The sequence below is a fragment of the Nuphar pumila genome, chromosome 4 (assembly GCF_984573655.1).
Source record: "Nuphar pumila chromosome 4, dmNupPumi1.hap1.1, whole genome shotgun sequence".
Taxonomy (NCBI): Eukaryota; Viridiplantae; Streptophyta; class Magnoliopsida; order Nymphaeales; family Nymphaeaceae; genus Nuphar; species Nuphar pumila.
This window is the reverse complement of record NC_143252.1, coordinates 86,525,319-86,546,452: the sequence shown is the minus strand read 5'-3', so window position 1 is coordinate 86,546,452 and position 21,134 is coordinate 86,525,319. Positions and strand designations below refer to the sequence as shown.

At 38.7% G+C, this 21,134-nt stretch overlaps 2 protein-coding genes across 4 annotated transcripts; both read right to left on the bottom strand.

The window, feature by feature from the left end:
- Positions 1–4,880: 4,880 nt before the first annotated feature.
- LOC149840282 (calnexin homolog) lies at positions 4,881–8,014 on the bottom strand. 2 transcript variants are annotated; one of them, XM_090003093.1, is made up of 7 exons: positions 7,904–8,014; positions 7,408–7,511; positions 7,211–7,280; positions 5,991–7,114; positions 5,838–5,909; positions 5,370–5,486; positions 4,881–5,247 (listed from the first exon to the last, which is right to left on the bottom strand). In XM_090003093.1, the coding sequence occupies exons 2-7, from the start codon at positions 7,489–7,491 to the stop codon at positions 5,116–5,118; spliced, it is 1,599 nt and encodes a 532-aa protein (XP_089859219.1). In that variant the 5' UTR covers positions 7,492–7,511; positions 7,904–8,014; the 3' UTR covers positions 4,881–5,115. The 2 variants fall into 2 exon arrangements, with proteins under 2 accessions (XP_089859219.1, XP_089859220.1); XM_090003094.1 differs by having other exon boundaries at positions 7,408–7,560; positions 7,904–7,960.
- A 3,379-nt stretch (positions 8,015–11,393) lies between these two features.
- LOC149840281 (uncharacterized) lies at positions 11,394–19,503 on the bottom strand. 2 transcript variants are annotated; one of them, XM_090003097.1, is made up of 7 exons: positions 19,286–19,503; positions 19,120–19,221; positions 17,176–17,303; positions 13,777–13,916; positions 13,461–13,608; positions 13,214–13,373; positions 11,394–11,764 (listed from the first exon to the last, which is right to left on the bottom strand). In XM_090003097.1, the coding sequence occupies exons 2-7, from the start codon at positions 19,130–19,132 to the stop codon at positions 11,676–11,678; spliced, it is 678 nt and encodes a 225-aa protein (XP_089859223.1). In that variant the 5' UTR covers positions 19,133–19,221; positions 19,286–19,503; the 3' UTR covers positions 11,394–11,675. The 2 variants fall into 2 exon arrangements, with proteins under 2 accessions (XP_089859223.1, XP_089859222.1); XM_090003096.1 differs by having other exon boundaries at positions 19,120–19,503.
- Positions 19,504–21,134: the final 1,631 nt, after the last annotated feature.

Sequence of the window (21,134 nt, the reverse complement as noted above, 5' to 3'; positions counted from 1 at the left end):
TCGAGCCTAGATCTTTCTATCCTAATCAAGAGTTTGTTCAAAGTGGTTTGTGTCGAGGTTATTGGGCTCACCCTGTGTAGGCGTGGTCCAATCATTCACGAGAAGGAGAAAACTCAGTTGTATCCTTGGAGCATAGTTGCATGAGTACTCATTGCACTAAGGACTTAATCCTAAGTGGGGCAACTATCGCTTGAAAGATAGCGCGTTTATGCATGCCTCCAAGCTCACTAGTTCAATCTCAGTTGTCTGACCCACTAAATTAAGGTAAAATTTCTAACAATTTTCTTTTATTATCCAAAAAAAATGATATAGTAGCATTTAATTGTTGGGTGGATGTTGTACTCCCTCCAAAGATTACAAGTCGGCCTTTCTCTTTCACACAACCTGCATAGTCCTCTCAAATTTAAATATGTCCAAGGTAGTAGCTTTCCTTTTTGCCCTTTTTTTGTTGTGGATTAGCCTTGGCTGGCATACCAATCCAAACCCTTGAGAAAGTTGGCATATCTCATATATCATACAAAAGCAATGACCGATCACTAGATGCTTGAAATATGTATTACTCGTTATGATCTAATGTGAAGGGCAATTAAGGGTTTCATATCAGGTTTTGTTAAATTCAAGTATTAGATCCAGTGTAGCCATAGGGTCTTACAAATGGAATCCCAAGAACCACAAAATGGTAGGCCCATTAAGATTCATTTATGTAACATAATTATGTGATTTAATATGATTTAATGCCACTTTATATGAGTTATGGCTGAGGTTACAAAATCAAATGGGCATTATATTCATGTTAATGCTCGAGTTAATCCCAATCCTCCATGGATGCCTATACATAGGTCCATGGCTATGGCAAGACTGAAGGAATTCAACCATGTAGACAGGACTGAAATAGCTCAATAGGTAGAGTGTATGTTTTTACTTGGAGGTTCAACCCTTCTTTTCAACGCATAAGCCCATTTGATTCAATGACCTCACCCATACCGAATTTAGGAACCATTAGGTTTGAGCTGGACCCAACCAGTACCAAACCCTATAGGATCAGGGTTTGGTGATAAATAAGAAGATCCGATTAGAATATGGGGTAGACTCGAAGGGTCAAATTTCTATATGGAGTCTGGTGCAGTTTGTAAAATTTCATACCATACTCGGATTCAGCCCGAGTTCCATTTAAGATCAATGTAAACTAGATAAAAAAATATTATTTTATAGGGTATGGACAGAGTCTGGTTCATGTAATCCTTATAGGACCCGAACAAACCCGAGTTCAAACCTAGTACCCACACTTTAAAGTCAGGTTCAGGTTTAGAACCACCTATGTCTGAACCAGATCCAACTTGTTGACATCCTTGGTGGCAACTAACAATATTTTGGTAACGGGCTGGACGTCAAATGACAATTTTCATACAGAAAAGGAAAAACTCACAATAATTATACATCCATCACATATGACCGTTAAGAGTTTTTTTATTATGAATAAGTCCATCTTTCTTAAGGAGAATATTTGTCAATAACCAATAACACATTCGGAAAATGATCATACTATACTGCTAATTTGACACATTTTTTTAAATGTCTCATAATTTTTGTTATTATCTTCATGTCCAAAATTACAAATATTTGGTTTAAAAAGTCTTTTTTACCTTTTACACATGGACTTCCTAAATATATATGAAATTTCTCTCAAATATGTGACTTTTTTTGCAGAACAATCATTGTTCTCATGTATGTATATATCTCATCCAACGTCAAAAACTTATGTTTTTATAGTCGTTGGAAAGTTGAGACACAGGCATATAACTTTCTTGTTTTTAGTCAGAACTGAGAACCCTTCTAGGGTTCCCGTTTCTGAGTTCCAAAACCGAAATAAAAAAAATGATCTGCAAACTGAAACATGCACCGCTGCACTTGTTTTGTCTGTTCTATGTTATTTTTCAGCCACCTGCGCTGAAAATCGAAAACAACATAAAAAGAAAAGAGACAGATCGAGACGTTAGCTTTTCAATGCCTCCAAGATCACCTTGATCTTATAAGCAATTGGGGAGAAAAATTCTCTAGAAGATAGATGGTTTAGTTGTTTCAGTCTGTAGAGCATGCTTCTATTCCAGTTATAAACTAAAAAATGGGAACCCTAGAAGGGTTTTTAACTCTGACCTAAAACAAAAAAATTATAGGTGATTTTTCTCCTATCTTTCAGAGAACGTTTCTCCCCCAAACACTTATCAAATCAAGGTGAACCTGATGGCATTGAAAAGCTAACATCTCATTTTATCTTTTACTTTTTTGCTATTTTTTCAAATTTTTCGTACAGGTAGCCGAAAAATATTATAGAACAGACATAAAAGGCGCAACCACACTTGTTCATCTTTTAATTTAAGAACGCTCTCAAATCAGGTATCGTTGAAAGGGTATTTCTATATAGTTTCTTTTTTCTTGTTTGTGTTTTTTTTGAAATCCTTCATTTTATGGGTCAAAACATCATCTAAAGATAGATTGTTCAGTTGTTACAGTCTACAGAGTAAACTCTAGAGGTTTTGGAACTTAGAAACGAAGAACTCTAGAGGGTTTTTGGTTCTGACTCAAAATATGAAAGTTATAATAATGTGTATTAGCTTTCCAACGACTATAAAAACATAAGTTTTCGACGTCGGATTAAAGAGATATAGATATGAGAAGAAAGACTGTTTTATAAAAAAATAATCACATATTTGAAAGAAAGTTCGCATATATAAGAAGTTTGCATGTGCAAAAGGTAAAAAGGTCTTTTTAAATTCAAATATTTGTGATTTTGGACATGAAAAGGCTATCAAAATTTATAGAAAATTTCAAGAAATGTGTCAAATTAGGCATACAGTTTTAATGTTTGAACTTTTCAAAAATACAAAAATAACAAAAAAAAAACATATTTATAAAGGGGTAACGCGTTATCCACGAGGTTGAAGCTATGATTAGCCTCATTCCCATGTTTAATTATTTGTTATCAAATATTATTTTGATGAGTTAACCTTTTTTTTTACCTAAAATATGCTTCAAAATCTCCAACTGTCTGAATAACAGACAGCTTGTTCTAAGAGATTTCTGTCTAAAAGTTCTAGGGTTCGTGTGGGGGTAACCGATGTCACCTGAACTCAAAAATCTGAACATGGGAAAAAAGTGATTGTCTTGAATATGACTCGGGTTGACACGAGTAACATGTGCATCAGGTTTAAGCTTTGATTTTACCAAATATCCAACCTGACCCAACTGACTCGAGTGTAATGCATCTAGTTTAAGGTGAAAATGTATACGTTTCAAACGCCCTTTAAATTGTACTGGAGAATAATCCAAGTCAAAACCTAAGTTACTTGTTACTGGGGCAGGTTCTAGTGCACCCTGATGGGTCTGATACCATTCAGCTGACAACCCTATAACCCTCCACGGACCATTTGGAAACCCTGTAAGCATTATAGTAGAAAGCAAAGCTAGCCGCATATCACCATAAAGAATAGGTCAGCTGCATGATGACAGGATATTTCTAAAAGAACACATAACTGGAGCACGATAGAGTGACCATGCCATTATGATCATTGGTAAAACGCTAGCATCGCAAACCATCATCATTGCTAAAATGCCAGCAACTGTGATGTGGACATGCACTAGGTTAGTTTGGGAATAGGCCAAAGAAACCAATCCCATCAAGTTAAGATTATCACCTCAAGTGTCATCATACCCATTCCCGGGATCAATTAATAGTCCATCCTAACCCACACATTGCAAACAGAGACTTACATGATGACATTCTGATGGCCTCTTCATGAGTCCGTTAAGCAGCAAGAGAGCTATAATTGTCAGGAAATGAATAGTTCCAGATTTTATGCATCTAGCATCAGTACATCAGCACACTTAGCAGGTCAATTGGCATGGAAACAAGTTTAAGCTTCCATGAACATATCGATGCGTTTAAGCGGCATGCAAATCAAGAAGCATATTCAAGCAGCACAAAAACAACGCCGCATCCAAGCAACAAACAGAACCTCCAAACGAATCATGAAACGCCAGACAATCTTAAACCAGATGCCTGGCGCATCCTTAAGAATCATAGTTCAGGAATTTGTTTGATGGGTTCATACATCAAAATCACAAGCATAGAACAGATAATGGAATACGATGGAAAGAATAATCAAGTATATGCAAATTAGCCTTTTCGCATAAGAGAATCAAGATGCCTCAAGTTCCAGCCACAAAAACAACGCCAACGAAAATACACCCCATGCCAGGATCTAACCGCTTACTGGCAACATCTCTTGGGAGGCACCCTAATAGTTACATGACCATTGGACGGTTCAATTTCTGAGTTGATTTTCTTTCAATTTCAGGTTGCTTGCTTCCAGTTAATCAACAAACACGAAACATGCTGGTAGACAAGCATGTATGCAGGCACACAGTATATCAGACAGCAAGCCTTAATGATCCACAACATAATAACTGATAATGAATAAAAATCAACAATGGTTAAATTTCAGCAAAGCGCACCATAGTGGAGACTAGCCTAAAATGATTATAACTTTGATCGAATTTGATCACTTAGCATGTTTTTCTTGTGAAATGACAAGCATTCTTGCCTCAGGCATCTAACACGATGTCGATGAGAGACTGATGAAAATAGAATGTAAAATTTGAAATTGGAGAAAATTTTTGGTGAAAGGATAAAAGAATAAAAACAAATGATAATTATGCCAATGCGGCTCCCATGTAATAGCTGATTACTTGTTCCAGCCTCATTTCAAAAGCATTAAGCATTAAGACAATTAACGGGAATAAAAGCAGTAACCAGATAGGCAGATACCAACTTTAGAAAGACAACAAAATTTCGTGGCACACAAAGGAATCCAAGCCACAGGTTTCCAATGAAATCTTTTCAGATATCAAATGAGTACACAACCAGATAATTAGAACAGAAAAGTAAGAAAATTTTGCAGAACCTAGAAAACTGCTTTTTCCTCAAAATGACCAAAAGCAGACAAATAACAGTAATATGCCATCTACAATACAATTCCCTACTACCTCAGGCTCAGAGTCAAGGACAGAGAGCATGCAGCGATAAAATTACTCTGTTCAAAATCTCCTCGTTTAAGCCTATGTTTCTCTTCTAGATCTCCTTTGACGGGGAGCTGCTGTGTCCTCTTTCTCATTCTCATATTCCTTCTCAGCTGTATCTGTCTCTGCAGACCCTTCATCCTTCTTTACTTTTGCGGGTTCCGGTACAGCCTATAGAGAAAAAGCAAGATCAATGTCTTAAACATAGGAACTACTAAAACGGAGAAAGCAATTAAATCCTAAAGACAGTAGTGCAACAGAAAATGTTGTAGAAGAAAGAGTAAGGAACTCACAGATGATTTCTTCCCACCAAAAAGAATGCTTAGGAAGAGTGTGCCGATGACCACCAAAACAGAGACCAGGATACCGATTGTAAGATTGGGTTGCTTTTCACCTTTTTCAATAACATCCTGCAACTCAACCGTCCAGGTAAATCAACTCATTAGTCATACACCTCAACGACAATGAAAAATGTATGAATAGGCAAACACAAACTAACTGCGAGGTTAAAGCAACTTCCATAAGACTAAAGAACATCAGTATTTTAATGAAAATTAAGCAGCAAAGTTGCTCAAAATATTGATTTATGACTTCAAAATCCGTACCAAAATACTTATAGAAATATAGAACTCATTCATCCTCCTCAGGCCATTCCAACAACTTGATCCAAATATCCTAATTATGAAGTTTATGATACATTGAAACACAAAGAAAGGAATAATTCCCAATGTAGTAGTGCACGAGTAAACCGAGCCACTTACAATGATTTTGACTTTGTATGCTTCCAAGAATGGGATATAAGCTATCTTGTAGAGGATATCAAAAACCTTTTTCTTCAGGGAAATGAAAACCAGGTCAGCACATGACATAGGTAAGAGTATGTCGTCAGAAAATTGTAATGTAAAAGTAGTCACCTGAAAGCCTGCAAGCCCAGTTGGGAGACTGGCGGCCTCTTCCTCCTGCTTTTCCTTCTCGGCATCGTATTTTGGCTTCCATGCTTTCTCACGGTATGTCTCTGAAACTTTTTCATCACTTGCAATCAAAATATTGTCAAATAAGATCCCATCCTGCATTGTCCAAATCTCAATGCCAATCGCTGAAATTGGTTCAAAGTTTGGTTTCTCAAGCTCAAAGAAGTCGGGGTTTGGAATTTGTTGTGGCTTCCAAATGCCCTTGTAGTCGGGGTTGTCAATCATTGGTGCATGCCATTTGCCCTTGTAAGCTGGATTCTTCTTCATGGGTCTTTTCCATTCACCACAGCCCGGTGCTTCTGCACACTTTGGGTTATCTATTTTTGGGGCCTCCCACTCTCCATCCTCCTCATCATCCCAATCTTCTGGTTTAGTAGCCTCTGGATCATCAATCTCCTCAGGTTCATCATCCAACCAACCCTCAGGCTTTGTAGCCTCCTCATCTTCAATTTCTATTGGTGCACCTTCATCCCAGTCATCCGGCTTTACAGCATCGGGATCTGGGATTTTGGCTCTCTCGTCCCAATCCTCCGGTTTCTTATCATCTGGATCAGGAATGGTGGCAGGTGGGATGAAAGCTGGTTCAAAATCATCCTGTGACAGGAAATTCGCCTTCTTCTTCTCTTCACCATCAACCAACATCTTCAATTCGTTATCAGGTTTAATTATTGCGGTGTAAACATGAGAAAGCTTGTCTGAAGGAACGGATGGAGGATACTTAAGATGGTGCTCGACATATTCTCCGGTCTTAGGGTTCTTGTGCTTCACAATGAAATGCACCTTATTAGTAGAACCGCATTTATCTGGTCCAAACATAATCGAGTAAGGAGATTCATTGTCAAACCCATTAGGTGTCCATCCAGCATCCTGAGGGCGGAGATATTTCAAGTAAGCCCCACCACATTCGAGCCCATTCTGAAACCGGGTTTCAAACTGCAGAACGATATTTCCATCCTTTAACTCTACTGCATTGTCCAGTTCCTTAACAATGGCGTGCTTCCTGGCCTTCTCGCTCACCAGAAGGCCATAATCATCATGTCCCTCACTCTTTGAATGCTTCCATATGCCTAATTAAATCATTACAGAAAATGTAAAGACCAACCACAATAAAAATGCACAGAGAAATCTACAATACCCTAAGGTCTTTGACTTGACCAACCTACCTTTGTAGTCCTCCTTCTCAGATACGATCCACCGACCCTCAAACGTTTCATCAAACGATTCGTAGAGCAACTGGACAATAAAAACTGAATCAAATCAAAGCCATGCTAAAACCCTAGAGGACCATCAAATCTACGAAATCTACGCTAGGAAGAAAGGTAAACCAAATGAGAACCAATCGGGTCCATATAAAACTCACCTCATCTGAGGCGTCGACGGCAAAGCACTGAATCAGCAGCAAAATAACAAAGGATGAAACGCAGATCCGTTTATCACCCATCATGACGCACCGAACGATACAACCTCCAGATAACGCCGATCCAGATCAAAAACCCTACAAGATCCCCAAAACCTAGATCCGAGACACCAAAATAAACTCTTATCCTAAGAAAAACCCATAGAATCCCAGAGTGTCATACGTGATCCGTCCTTTAAACCCTAGAAAACTAAAATTTTCTACAGAATATGTTGAAGATCAAAATTTGAAAAAAAAGACAGATCAAAGTAAACGAAAATGAATCGGATAAACGGTTTCGTCAAATCGAAAGGAAAACGCAATTATAGAGGACGAAAAAAAAAACAGATCTAATGATGAATAGCATTCAAAAGCAATCGCGAAGGCATACAGACAAGAGAAAAACGGAATTCCAGGAGAAATCTAGAAGACGAGTAAGGTTCGGAAGGAGAGAACTCACCGGAAACGGATCGGAATATCGACCGGAAAATGCAATCTCAGACAGAACTATGGAGCTCGAAACCCCGATCTAGGGATCTTGTGGATCGAGGGCTCGGTATAAAAGAGGGGGGGGGGGGGGTCAGCGGCCCCCACTCCGAGCCCACGTCTGTGCAACTAATAGGAGCACGAGCACCCCCAGTATGTCCAATAGGAGTTCGACACGTCATCCAGTTAGGCACGCGTGACGTGGTTCAGGAGGTTCCCGGAATGCCCACCAGAAATTCGAAAATGTGAACGGGGTCCCTGCTTGAGCGAACGTGCAAGACGCAGCCAGCGGAAGTTTCTCGAAGACTCGGTTTTTGGTCCGAACCGGTTGGAGATTTTGTAATTTCATTTCTTATGTTACATCTCACCGACCGACAGGGGTGTCAACGGATCGGACCCAGACCCAGACCTGTACCAAACTCTATAAGCTTAAGGTTTGGTGATAAAGAAAGAGGTTCAATTAGAAACGGGATTGGATCAAAAGGGTTCGATTAGTATATGGAGCCAGGTACGGTTTGTGAAATTTCATATTAGACCTGGGTCTGACCCAAGTTTTGATTAAGACCCATGATTTTTTAAAGTAAAATAGATAAGAAATTACTTTACCTGGAATGAACAATGTCTGATTCATGAAACTCTATAAGCTTAAGGTTTGGTGATAAAGAAAGAGGTTCAATTAGAAACGGGATTGGATCAAAAGGGTTCGATTAGTATATGGAGCCAGGTACGGTTTGTGAAATTTCATATTAGACCTGGGTCTGACCCAAGTTTTGATTAAGACCCATGATTTTTTAAAGTAAAATAGATAAGAAATTACTTAAGCTGGAATGAACAATGTCTGATTCATGAAATTCTTATAGACTACGAGTATGGTTTTTCTTATATGGGCCGATTGGATATGAGTCTGGACCCGATGAGACATGGGTCTGGACCCGATACCCACACCTCAAAGTCATATCTGGGTTAGAACTTACCTGGGTCTGAACCACAACTGACTCGTTGACACCCCCAACAACTGATACCCCCGTCGAGTCAAGACCATCGTCTCTGGAGATTCGTTCCCCACGGGAACCTAAGACCAAGTCGCTGCTTTTTCCTTCTCTTTTAGCAAATAATTTACATTTTACGCTGTCATTACATAAACGGATCGGATTTGGGCTGGATATTGGAGTTATCAAATCCGATATAAGCGGATACAGTTTAATTGCAGCCGAAGTCAGAGTTAAAATGCTGAAATAGAACCCGACTCCAGTTGGTTACATTTTTCTAATCAAATATGCTTTTACAGGTGAATGGGGTTGGATTTGGAGCCCGATGGGGATTCAGACTAAAACACCTGATAATATCCATTTAACAAATAGGATGGGATCTTAATAGATCTAATTAAAAATTTCTTCAGGCTGTCCAATATCTGAGGCAAACCCATTAGCGATGCAAACGGTTCGGATCTGGAACAGCTGAATACATGGGAATTCGGATCAGAATAGACTCGGAGCAGCCAAAATTTGCAAAACCACCATCCTGGATCCGACTCATTTTCATCCCTAAAACATGTAATGATGACAACTTTACCTCAAGTAGAAATGCATTTTTCACGTAAACACACAATTGGAACTTCTAATTAGTGCTTCTAAACGAGCTCAATGAGGGAGTTTGAGGTGTTCAAGTTTGGCCAGTGACCCAACCAAGCTCAAGTTGGACCGTATAGGGGGTGTTTTGGGCGTACCCACTTGCACAGATAAACGGGGTTAAGCTGGGAAAACACGTTATCATCTGTAATTGAAGATCCCACCTTCTCTCCCTCCCTCCCTCATCTGGATAAGTGGTTGCATCCAAACAACACCTAAAGGAAAAAAAGATCATAATTTCAAAGCTATAAGTGAAAAAGAAAAGACTCTAGGCCCATTGAAGCAAGTTTGAACTGGTTCGTTCACAAAAAGATCCACAGTTTCAAAATACGGAGCAATATAATTTAAACTTTAAACCTATTGTCTATCATATAAAATATATTTATTATTACTTGAGGAGCTTATACTTGCCGAGCAGAGCTGGACATTTGTTATTTATGTCCACATTCCAAAGATTATTTTACGAGTTTGAACGAGTTATCTACAAGCTCAACACGAACAAAGCCATGCGTGGCTCATCTCATTTCTCAGCCCTACTGGTAGGGCATGTTTTGAAGCGGGAAGAAAATGATGGGAAAAATGAAGATGAGTAAGAAAAAGGCACATTTTTCTACAAGCTGAACACCATCCAAGAAATGAGTGGCTCATCTCTTTTCTCAGCCCTACTTGTAGGCGATCCAAGCCATGAGTGGCTCATCTCGTTTCTCAGCTCTACTTGTAGGCCATGTTTGGAAGCAGGAAGGAAATGATGGGAAAAATCAAGATGAGTAACAAAAAGGTACATTTTTTCAATCTTTATAAATGGGAGGAAAACTTTCACATACGAAAGTTCCTGAAAACTATGAATTTCTGTTTTAAAATATTTTACGATATGCAGGTTGCTCTCTCTCCCTCTCAAATCGATTTTCACAAAACAACAAAATAAATTTTTTTCATTTGTAAAACCATTCATATGAGAATGTCTAATATATAAATTTTGCTTTACATATGAGATTCTTTCGCACTTCCAAACGTGGCCCTAATGCAAGCAGATAAGCCAAGACTTGCACATGCAAAATACAGACGTATATATATCGTACCTACACTTGTCAACAACTAATCTATATAAGAATAGTTTTTCAAGAACTCAAATTATAATTAACTATATAATTACCAAAGTAAGTTCCGTACTTTCCTAATACAAGGAAAAGTTGCATTGTTTAGGATACGCTCACAAACCAATTCTAATTTAGGGACAGGAAAAAAACCCATTCTAATCTCCCAAAACGGGGTTCCTAAACACCCATGGGCTAGGTGGTATTAATTACACCCTCATTAAATGCCATCTCTCCTCTCATCTTGTGCTCCCAAGTCCCAAACATAGTTTAATTGTTTCAAACTTACAAGCAATGAAGTGTAAACTTACCGCTTGTGAGGGAGATGAGATGAAGCCACCGGATCAAGCTTTCAGAGGTGGGCCACGAAAGGCAGGGTGGTCGTGGGTCTCACCCGAGGTTTTCTCCTCCCTCGTCATAAAAAAAAAAAAAGGACTGTAAACTTATTGATTGCAAGCCAAACACTTCAACCATCTTCATTATATAATATAAAATATATAATGTTTATTATTAATAAATGAGCCCATACTAACTGAGCATAAACGACATGAAGATGATCATGATTATGACAATGGGTGATGATCAATCGTCGTCAACCTTCCTGCGATTCACACCGCACCAAATCACATCTAACACAACTTGATGCGCACAAAGACGCGTTCATCCATATGTTGCCAAGAATGTGCAACACAGCAATGACCAAAGTCGAAATGCTAGCGAGCAGCTTCTATGCCCCATTGCGTGCCATCTTAATAAGCTAATTACTTTGAAAATAAAGACGCTTCAAAATATTTATCACAAAAACACTACTCGGAAAAGGATACAAAGAAGCATACTTAATGTCTATATTTATCCACCAGTAAGAGGCTCTAGCTAGTCAAAGAATTCCATCCAACTCCGCATCTGAAAGCCCGCAAACAAATCAGCAACACTTCCGCAACCTTATCACACAGCTCAATTCATTGGATGTGGTGTCCCATGATAGACCAAAAAAAAAAATTTTGCAGCCATGCACTTAAAATAGTTACATAAAATCGTAATCATCAGCGGCATCATATGCAGCAACAACCATATCGTCATCTGGCTTATCAACATGGAGCTGCTTCTTCTTGGCTGCATCACAAAAGTCCACATAAGCAAATTATTAGCCAACATTTCAAAGATTGCAACAATGATCCTTTTTTTTTCAAAAACAAAACAAAACAATGAACCATTGGAAGCAGAGTCCCGAAAGGCGAAAACCCATTTCCCATTTCGACCTATTTGCATTCCCCAACCTCTCTCTCTCTCTCTCTCTCTCTCTCTCTCTCTCTCTCTCTCTCTCTCTCAAACCATCCAAACCACTTTTAAAAATCATATGTAAAAAGCATTTTTTGGCAAATTTGACAATCATGATAAAAAAACAAGAGATAACTCTTGTTGCTTTTTTTATGTATAGATTGGAATTTTATGATCTAGAAAACATAAAAAATTTTGGTTTTTTAGCACATTATAAAATCCTATGTATACATCGAAAAAGTTTGCTAGAGAAGCTGGTTATTAGATTTTTGACTGTAGAGATTGCATCCATATAGTTGGATTTGCCAAAAAGCACTTCTAAAATTGATTTTCTAGAACCACTAGAATATATGTTAACTGGAAATATGTGAACCGGAAGGTGAACTAGGTATTTCTGACACTTTTTTTGCAAATCCAACCTTTTAAATATAAGAAGTCATAATAACATGGTATATAAATTAATATAACTTAATAAACAGTGATGAAAAAACACCAGCAACCATGTGAATTGCATATAAACCACAACTTAAATGTCAATACATTCTCACAGCACCATGAACTACATCCAATTTAACTGTTCAATACAACCGCAGGGATATTTTCAAGAAAAACAGCAAACAAGAACGAATGACATAAACAAAATGTACAACGGACAATCAGTTCACACTTTCTAATAATTAGTAAATACACGCATAACACTGGAAACTCAAAAGGTTTAATTTCCATAAACAGAACAATGAAGGCAATAAAGGCAGTGAATTACAAGCAAAAAAATAATAGCAGAAAACGGAAAACATATACAGATGTACCATTGAAAAATATGCTGCAGCTAATATGATAATAAAGAACAAAAAAGAAAAGATATGAAAATATTCTGAAATGATCAGCTAATTCTAGTCATGAAGAATCTACGCAATTACCATAAACAAGAATTCAATCAAAAGGACAAGCACATAATTATCATATGCAACTGCAAGTAAGGCAATGAAACTACAATTATTGATGAATAGATAAGGAGCACAAACAAAAAGGTATGCAAATGGTCTGAAATGACAACTAAGAGATCTGAGAGAGAGAGGTTCTCTCCCGCATTCGCCTTTTTTCTTGTTAAAAAAAGAAGAAAAAAGAGAAGCAGCAGACCAAAACAGAGAGGTAGGTTGGAACTAGGCCTGCTAGTTGACCAAGCAGCGGCCTCCATCTAGGTCCACTGGGCATGACTTCAAACCCCAAAAGATATAAAGGGAAAAAATAAACATTTGGACAAAAAGGAGTGGGAGATAGAACCTGGCTTCTTCTTGCTGGCATTAGCTTCCTTCTCTGTCTTGAGTTTCTCATTGGCAATGGCTGTGATGGAAGAAGCAACCTCCTTGGCCTCTGCTGCTTTCATGGACGCCATTGAAAGTCTCATAACCGTCTTAAGTAGGTTTATATAGTGAAAGCTTTTCTGCATTGAACATTCAGTGTAAACAAACATGTCAGTGTGAGAAAGCTTTGCCTATGCATAAGATCACAGAAGGATGCAGAAACTTGCCTCGTATGGACAGAGCTTATGCGAGATAAGTTCGGCATATTCCAAGAAATCGTTTTCAGACTTTGGAATGAAGTTATCCAAAGTCTTCTCATCACCCTTCCGAGCAAATAGCTCTGCTGTGGACTTGTAATCAGCCTCTTCCACAAGCCTGAAACAAAGGTTACCATTTGTTGTTAGGAACAAGTAACAGACAACATGCTACATAGACATTTATAAATATTATGAACTAGGTTGCAAAATCAACATGAAACCACCAAATGCACACAGACACAGGATGAAACATGACAAAATATACAAAAGAAGTGACTTCTTTGACCTTTGTTGTCGGAGTTTTTCTGCAACAGGATCTGCAAGTTTTTCATCAGCTGCTTCTCCAGATCTTTCTTTCTTGCCACCACCACCTTTCCCACCAGCTTTTGGAACTTTCTTTTCTACTGAAGGTTCCGGTTTGGGTGCCTGAAATCAATGGACTTTATCAGTAGGTGCATGTTGATGATATTGACAAGAACTCAACTTGATCAAAAAATTTGCAAAATTTTAATAATAAAGCTGAAATCTGAAAAATATAGATCAGAGCATATTAATTAATTCAACACATGCTGGATATGCTTTGTCATGTAATAATGCAATAACCGGCTCTTTGAATGTGCCCATTTTGAATGACAAAAAATAATTTTTAACAAGCCTGACCAATATACAAGGATGTATTCCCCGTTTGTCTAGATATAAACTCAAGAAAATGGACTTTTGCCTTGGCTCAGGCTGGGTTGGATTACAACAATATGGTGACTTGGCATATCCAAAAGTTAACTTGCAGGCAAGCTTGCTGCAGGTTGAGGGGACTGATGTATAACATGGCCTTAATCTTATATGGAAGGTGAAGATAAATCCAAATTAGTTGACTAAAAGGATAGCTATTTGAATTAGTCATTAGAAGTTTCCAGATATTGACAAGTGGAGTTCCAGATAATGATAAGTTTTACAGAGATCAACTATGTCAACAAACTCTTCAAAAGGGTCAAAGCGTCTGTGTCAACACGGAGTAACATAGGTGAGGGTCCAGGTGTGGCACGATGGCACCCGACATGGCTGGGTGCAGGTCAACAGGTGTTGACCACCCGCACCTGACCTTTTTGGTCCAATTTTGGACTTGTCAAGTCCAAAATTGTTCAAGTTTTTTATTTTTTAACACCCATGTTTTTTTAAATTGCCATGTCATACCTGCCACGCCTGCACCAGCTAGCAGCACCCATGTGTGATATAGATCTTCATCATAATCAGGATCTTTTGAGTATATTAGAAGTGTAATTAATTCTTTTTTCATCAAATGAATCAAATTCATTGAGTTTCATTTTTGTTTTTTGTTTTTTGTTTTTTTTGAAAAGAACAATGCACTGTGAAAATAAGAATGCTTCACAGTAAAGGAAATCTGTTGAAAAAAAGCCTCATCAATACATGTACCATCCATATTTCATGCAACATCGACTCCCTATCATTTTTTATTGAAAAATTTGTTTTCTCAATATAATTTCCTTTTTCTTAGCCTTAAAAAAAGGGAAAAGATGAGTGATGGGCGACATATAATGGATCTTATTCATAAGGGTCAGCCAATGAAAAAGGAGAAAACAATGAGTGCCTAGCGAACTGCCAGAAGGAGAAACCTAAAGTCATACTCTTTGCACAGCCTAACAGTCATACTGGGTGCAGCCAGCGATTTAGGACGCAAATGGTGACTTTTGCTTGAGAAAAGAGATTAACCTTTGTACTGGCATCACGTGTTGCATCATGTTCTTAATTCATAGCTTAGGAAATTAAGGTCTGTGTCTTGAGTTAGATACCGTTTAACTCCATGTAAACTAAAAGTGCGGAAATTTTCATACATATCAAGCATCTTTCCAGCACCATCTCCTCCACAAACAGACTTATCTAACCTTCATGTTGTTGCACTTATCACTTTTTCTAGTAAGGCCTAAATTGCCTTTAGCAAAATAAAAGATTCATCATGTTTTCTATTAAAATAACATGGACAAAATAATGAGCTTGTACCATAGAGTCAATTAACAAGTCACCTAATGCATGGTTCCACTGCAGCATTATATATGCAGTTTGGCTTACAAAAAAAATTCCAAGGAGGGATCTCCATCAACCAGGCCATCATAGTTGACAAGTCCCCAGAGTGCACATTCATTTTAACGCATTTGAAAAATGTCACACAGACATGGTTATGGAATACTTGACACACTATTCACAGGTCTACCTATTAACAGCAGCAAACAAGAGGATACACTAAAGATGTGTGTGAATCATGGGACACGCCCAGGCAAGGTCAGACCGGTCCCAGACTGGGGGCCATCCCTTCTTTGATACATATGGACAACGCGCACTACGCGGGACAGGATGCAGCTTGAGCAGTTGCAATTGGCCAGACTCACCAATAGCACGTAGGGATATCAACGGGCCTGGTTTACCCGGACCCAACCTGAACCAAACCCTATAGGGTCCGGGTACGGTGATAAATAAGAAGACCCAGTTAAGACCGGACCCGAAAGTCCGATTAATACATGGACCGGATATAGTTTGTGAAATTTTATACCAGACCCGGACCCGACCCGAGTTCCAATTAAGACCTTCTTTTTCAATGTAAAAATGATAAAAAAAATTATGGTTTTACTGGGTACGATCCAGGTTTAGTTCAAGTAGTTCTTATCTGATCCGGGTATGTTTTTTTAGTGGTCCTGCTTAGACCCGGGTCTGGACCCAATACCATACCCAAAAAACTTGTCCAAGTCTAGTTTCAGCTAGGTCCGAACCAAACCCGACCCGTTGACACCCCTAGTAGCATCTCAGGGGTGTGACTGGCATGTCTAGGACAGAGTTGTCAGTTGGGGAAGCGAGAAGCAAGGCACTTCCAAAATTTTAGGAAGCGGGAAGCGCGAGACGACTTAGAAGGGAACTAGAAATCGTATAGGAAGTGAGAAGAAAAGCGAACCGAAAGCGACCTAAGAAGCGAGGTGGAAACGAAGGAGAAGCGAAAAAAGAGAGGAAAAAAGAAAACAAGAAGGAAAAACAAAAAGAAGAGGAAGCGCGCTTCTCAAATTTTTTTGGCGCTTCCTAGCACATTTCGGAAGGGCCACGTTTCGCGCTTTCCCAGGTACTATAGCGTTTCCGGTAACCCTGGTCTGGGACAAACAAGGGCATCCTGTCCATGCAGTGTTTATCCCACCCCCAACAAGAAAAAACTGCATCATGCACGTAAGGCGTCAGCATGGGATGCGCCAGTGTCTTTGGGACAAACACCCAGCGTTCTATCCGTGCGGCATTTATCTGGTGTATCTAGCATTTATGTGACTGAGAAAGAATTAAAAGGCATTTCCTTCACCAAAAAAAAACCATGGAACAAAATAAGGGATTATTCTCAATGTAGACTATCTTGCCGGATCTTTATCAAATTGATGAAAGTCAACTTGAAAGGACGTGGCCTTTAACTTCACACAAATCCTCCAACAAAGGAGAATATTACTAAAGAACATTGAACCTTCTACTATTGAATGCATCATACCGCTATACACAGAACACTAGGTCAGATGATTGCAAGCAACACATCAACAGGATAATAATAAAATCCACACTTACAGCAAGCCATGAGCAAAAACAAATGCTTTTCCAATGTTAAGAAGCAAAAGTGTATAAAAACACATAAAGGTAAGAGGAAAACCTTTTCTAGAGGAGGCACATCTCCATCTTCCCAGGACAGCTTCACATCTTCAATGTCCTCGTCATCCCATAAGCCTTTTGGTTTTTCAGTAATGTGAGCAGGCACTGCAGGTTCAAAATCCTCAGATTCTGCAAACAAATCATGTGATGATTTGAAGTGTCAAAACTATTGAAATAACATAAAACGCACAAGAAGACTACAGTGAACAATCAATCATCCATACAGTAGGCAATTGAATCAAGATTTAATGAGTCAAACATATAGAAATTTATATAACAAATGATCATATACGGCATTTAAGCTTCAATTTATGACTTAAATCCAGGTCAACTACTGCAGCAAAAACAGCCTCTGCCCCTACTTGTTCATAATCTTATACCAGCTTATTCTTCAAAAGACACCTGATATGAAAGAATGGGTGCAGCTTCTAAAATTTTTCTATGCCCCGCATATCCTCCAGTAGCACCACTGGTCCCAAACCATCATAAAAAACAGACCACAACTCAGAAGATGTTTAGTGCCTTTGATGAATTTAACATTGGTCAATTCAATTTGATTCAGCTCCGAATTGGAATCGGCCGATTCACCTGAAAATGACTCAGGGCTCGATGCGATATTAACAATGTTGGTTGGAACACGACCACTGGTCCCAACCATCATAAAAATAGACCACAACTCAGAAGATGTTTAGTGCCTTTGATGAATTTAAAGTTGGCCGATTCAGTTTGATTCAGCTCCGAATTGGAATCGGCTGATTCACCTGAAAAATGATTCAGGGCTCGATATGATACTAACAACGTTGGTTGGAACATGCTACTGAAAACTCAAACACAATATTCATTACACTCAACACATTATTTATGACTGCAATATGCGTATAGTAGGATGACTTGGCTCTGCTTGGCACGTTAATCATATCCAAGCAACTGCAAAACAAAGGCTTTCAATAACCAAAGCCATCTGGAATAATGTGCAGTAAGATATCCATCGGTGCACATGAATTACTATTTGCCTGGTTCTCTCTCAGTCCTCCCGGTAAATCTTGGAGAGACCAACTATTTACAATGTTCAGCTGGGATATCAATGGCAGTTATTATCTCTTTGGACCAATGCTTGAGGTAGAAAAAACATACCATTATGTTTAATGAGCTTACTTTGCTATTCAGAGTTGCAAAACCAACGACCAAGAGAAAGTTGCCACTAGAGTGGCCAACCTCAGGATTTGAGAGTCTTAATAAGATAGGCTCAGACATCAGACACGGAATTGATTCAGAGCTTTGTAGAAAAAAAAGGAGAACGGTTAAAGCCCCCATCAAGAATCACGATTTAATTAGGCGGAAAAAATAAACACCAGTTCAGATTGAATCAGGCTAACACATCCACACACCAGAGTTTCTTTCACATACTCATAACTTTACGAGTGTCAATGTAATGTATAGATCATATATACAACTATTTTATTTTTCTTTTTTTCAATTGGCATGTTTTTTCTGTGCATGCCTATGATTTGGAATCATCAATAAGACCAGCAATTCTGACTGTTATTCCGCTGCGCATATGGGTCGATGACATTGGTTCTTCTTGAATATCAGAATCAAGCACGACATTGTTATGAACATAGAGCCCAATTGTATGGTAGCAGTAGGATAGCAAGCCGTTAAGAAACATTGGATGAAAAGAGAAAAAGGGGTCAATTGGTATAAAACACAGATGAAGCCTATTACGCAAACTACTTTTTTCTACACATACAAAAGTGCAATTTTCGAGATATATTTGCAATACAAAGCTTCATTCTCATCAAATTAATCACATAAGAAAGCAATACGTACGCCCATAGATAAAGAAAACCGTTGAAGGTGTAACCCAGTGTCACTTATTTACAGTAACAAATCCATAAAACTCATCCCACTCAGCTCAATATGCAATCGATCTAATGATGCTTACCCCAATCTTCCATATTATTTCTCAATCAGCATCAATTCAACCGACTCACAAAGCAAGGCCGGTCGTTGACAATATCTGCACTCGCGAACAAGTTGCTGCCCCCTGAAAATTTTGACGAAGACGAGTCGGCATGTGGGGTTAGAGAGAGAAAGAACGAGAGAGAGACCTGGAGAGGATGACTGGCGTCAATCGATCGTGTCTTCGGTCGAGCGTCTCTGTCGATCAGAGGAGGAGGAGGAAGAAGAAGAAAGCTAGGGTTTGGAAAGAGGGGAAGTGGAAGGAAAAAGAGGGGTTAGGGTTTGGAGGAGAGCAGGCAGGAGGAAGAGAGGTGTAGAGACAATTTGTTGCCGTTTGGGAGAGGAGGTTACAGGAGAAGAGAGGGTAAAGGGCGGCGGTCAGAGGAACCAGTTTGGTATTTATAGTTGGGTTATTAGACTTCGGGTCCAGTTAGAATCCCACTTGTTTACATACGCCTACAAGAATACGACGCGCGACTCCATCCGTGACTAAACTTTTACCTACAAACAGGTCTCAACGGGTCTGGTTTGACCTGAAACCGATCCGTACCAAACCTTATAAGGTGATAAAAAAAGCGGTCCGATTAAAAATCGGGTCAGATCCAAAATATCTGATTAATATATAGATCCGGATATGATTCGTAAAAGTTCATACCAGGCCTGAGTCCGACCTGAGTTCAGATTAACACCCATATTTTTCAATATAAAAGGATAAAAAAACATTATTTTATTAGGTATGAACCGGGTCTGGTTTATCTAATTCTTATAAGGTTCGTTTATGGTTTTGCTTATAGCAGACCCGATAGAACCCGACTCCGGATCCGGTACCTTCACTTCAAACCAAATTTGGGTTCGGACTCACTTGGGTCAGAACCAGGTCCGACCTGTTGACACCCCTACCTAGCACCGTTCAGAACCCGTTATAATCATTTTATCGGTAGCTTTATAATATAGCCTATGAATGCATTTTTTCTCAAGGAAAACTTGGCAAAATATTGTTTTGTATAGGGTTTGATGAATACAGGGAAATACACAACAGAAAGAAAAATACATAACGATTTCTTAAAAAGTGTTAATATGATGATAAAAACCAAGATATTTTACATGCAGTAGGAATTATAGGAGTTACTTTTTTTTTTGTATCTTATCTGCTTTTGAGGTCAACATGATAAAATCTAAATTACGGTGTTTTTTCAATAATGCATAAATATTTATGACGATGGTTCAAACTAGGGTGTCAATGGATCGGGTCTGACCAAGACCCGGCCCATATAAAACCATATAGGGTCAGAGTTTGGTGATAAATAAGAAAGTCTAATTAGAATCCCGGTTGGACCTGAAGGGTTTTAATATATGGAGCCGGGTATGGTTTGTGAAATTTCATGGCAGACCCAGGTCCGACCAGAATTTCGACTGAGATGCACAAATTTTGTATATAAAAAAGATAAAAAAATATTATTTTATTGGATATAGTCCGGGTCTGGGTACTGTTTCTCTTATAATACATCCGATTGAACCAAAGTCCGAACCTGATACCATCATCTCAAATCAAGTCTAGGTTTGGTTCCACCTAGATCCTAACCAAACCCAACACATTGACACCCCTAGTTCAAACTGGGCACGTCAATTTTCTAAGTCAATACAGATCAGACTTGGGCTGCACGTTAGTGTACACAAAGACTTATTGGACTTGGGAGGACGGCCAGGAGGAGTGTCAACGGGCCCAACCTTCACCAGACCCAGATAGGTCAGGTCTTAGATCTAATTGGAGGTTCTGGTCAATGTTATCAGTATCAGTATGGGCCGATACACATACAGAAAATTGATACGCTTCACCCCTGAATCGGTTATTTTTTAATAAATACAAAAAAAAACTAAAAATTAATTTATTATTATTATTTTAATGTTTTTATAATGTGTCACGTTATGATTTACCCGTAATATGTTTTTATTATTTTCTGGCCGATACAGAACTATTCACTTATCGGTATCAGCCAT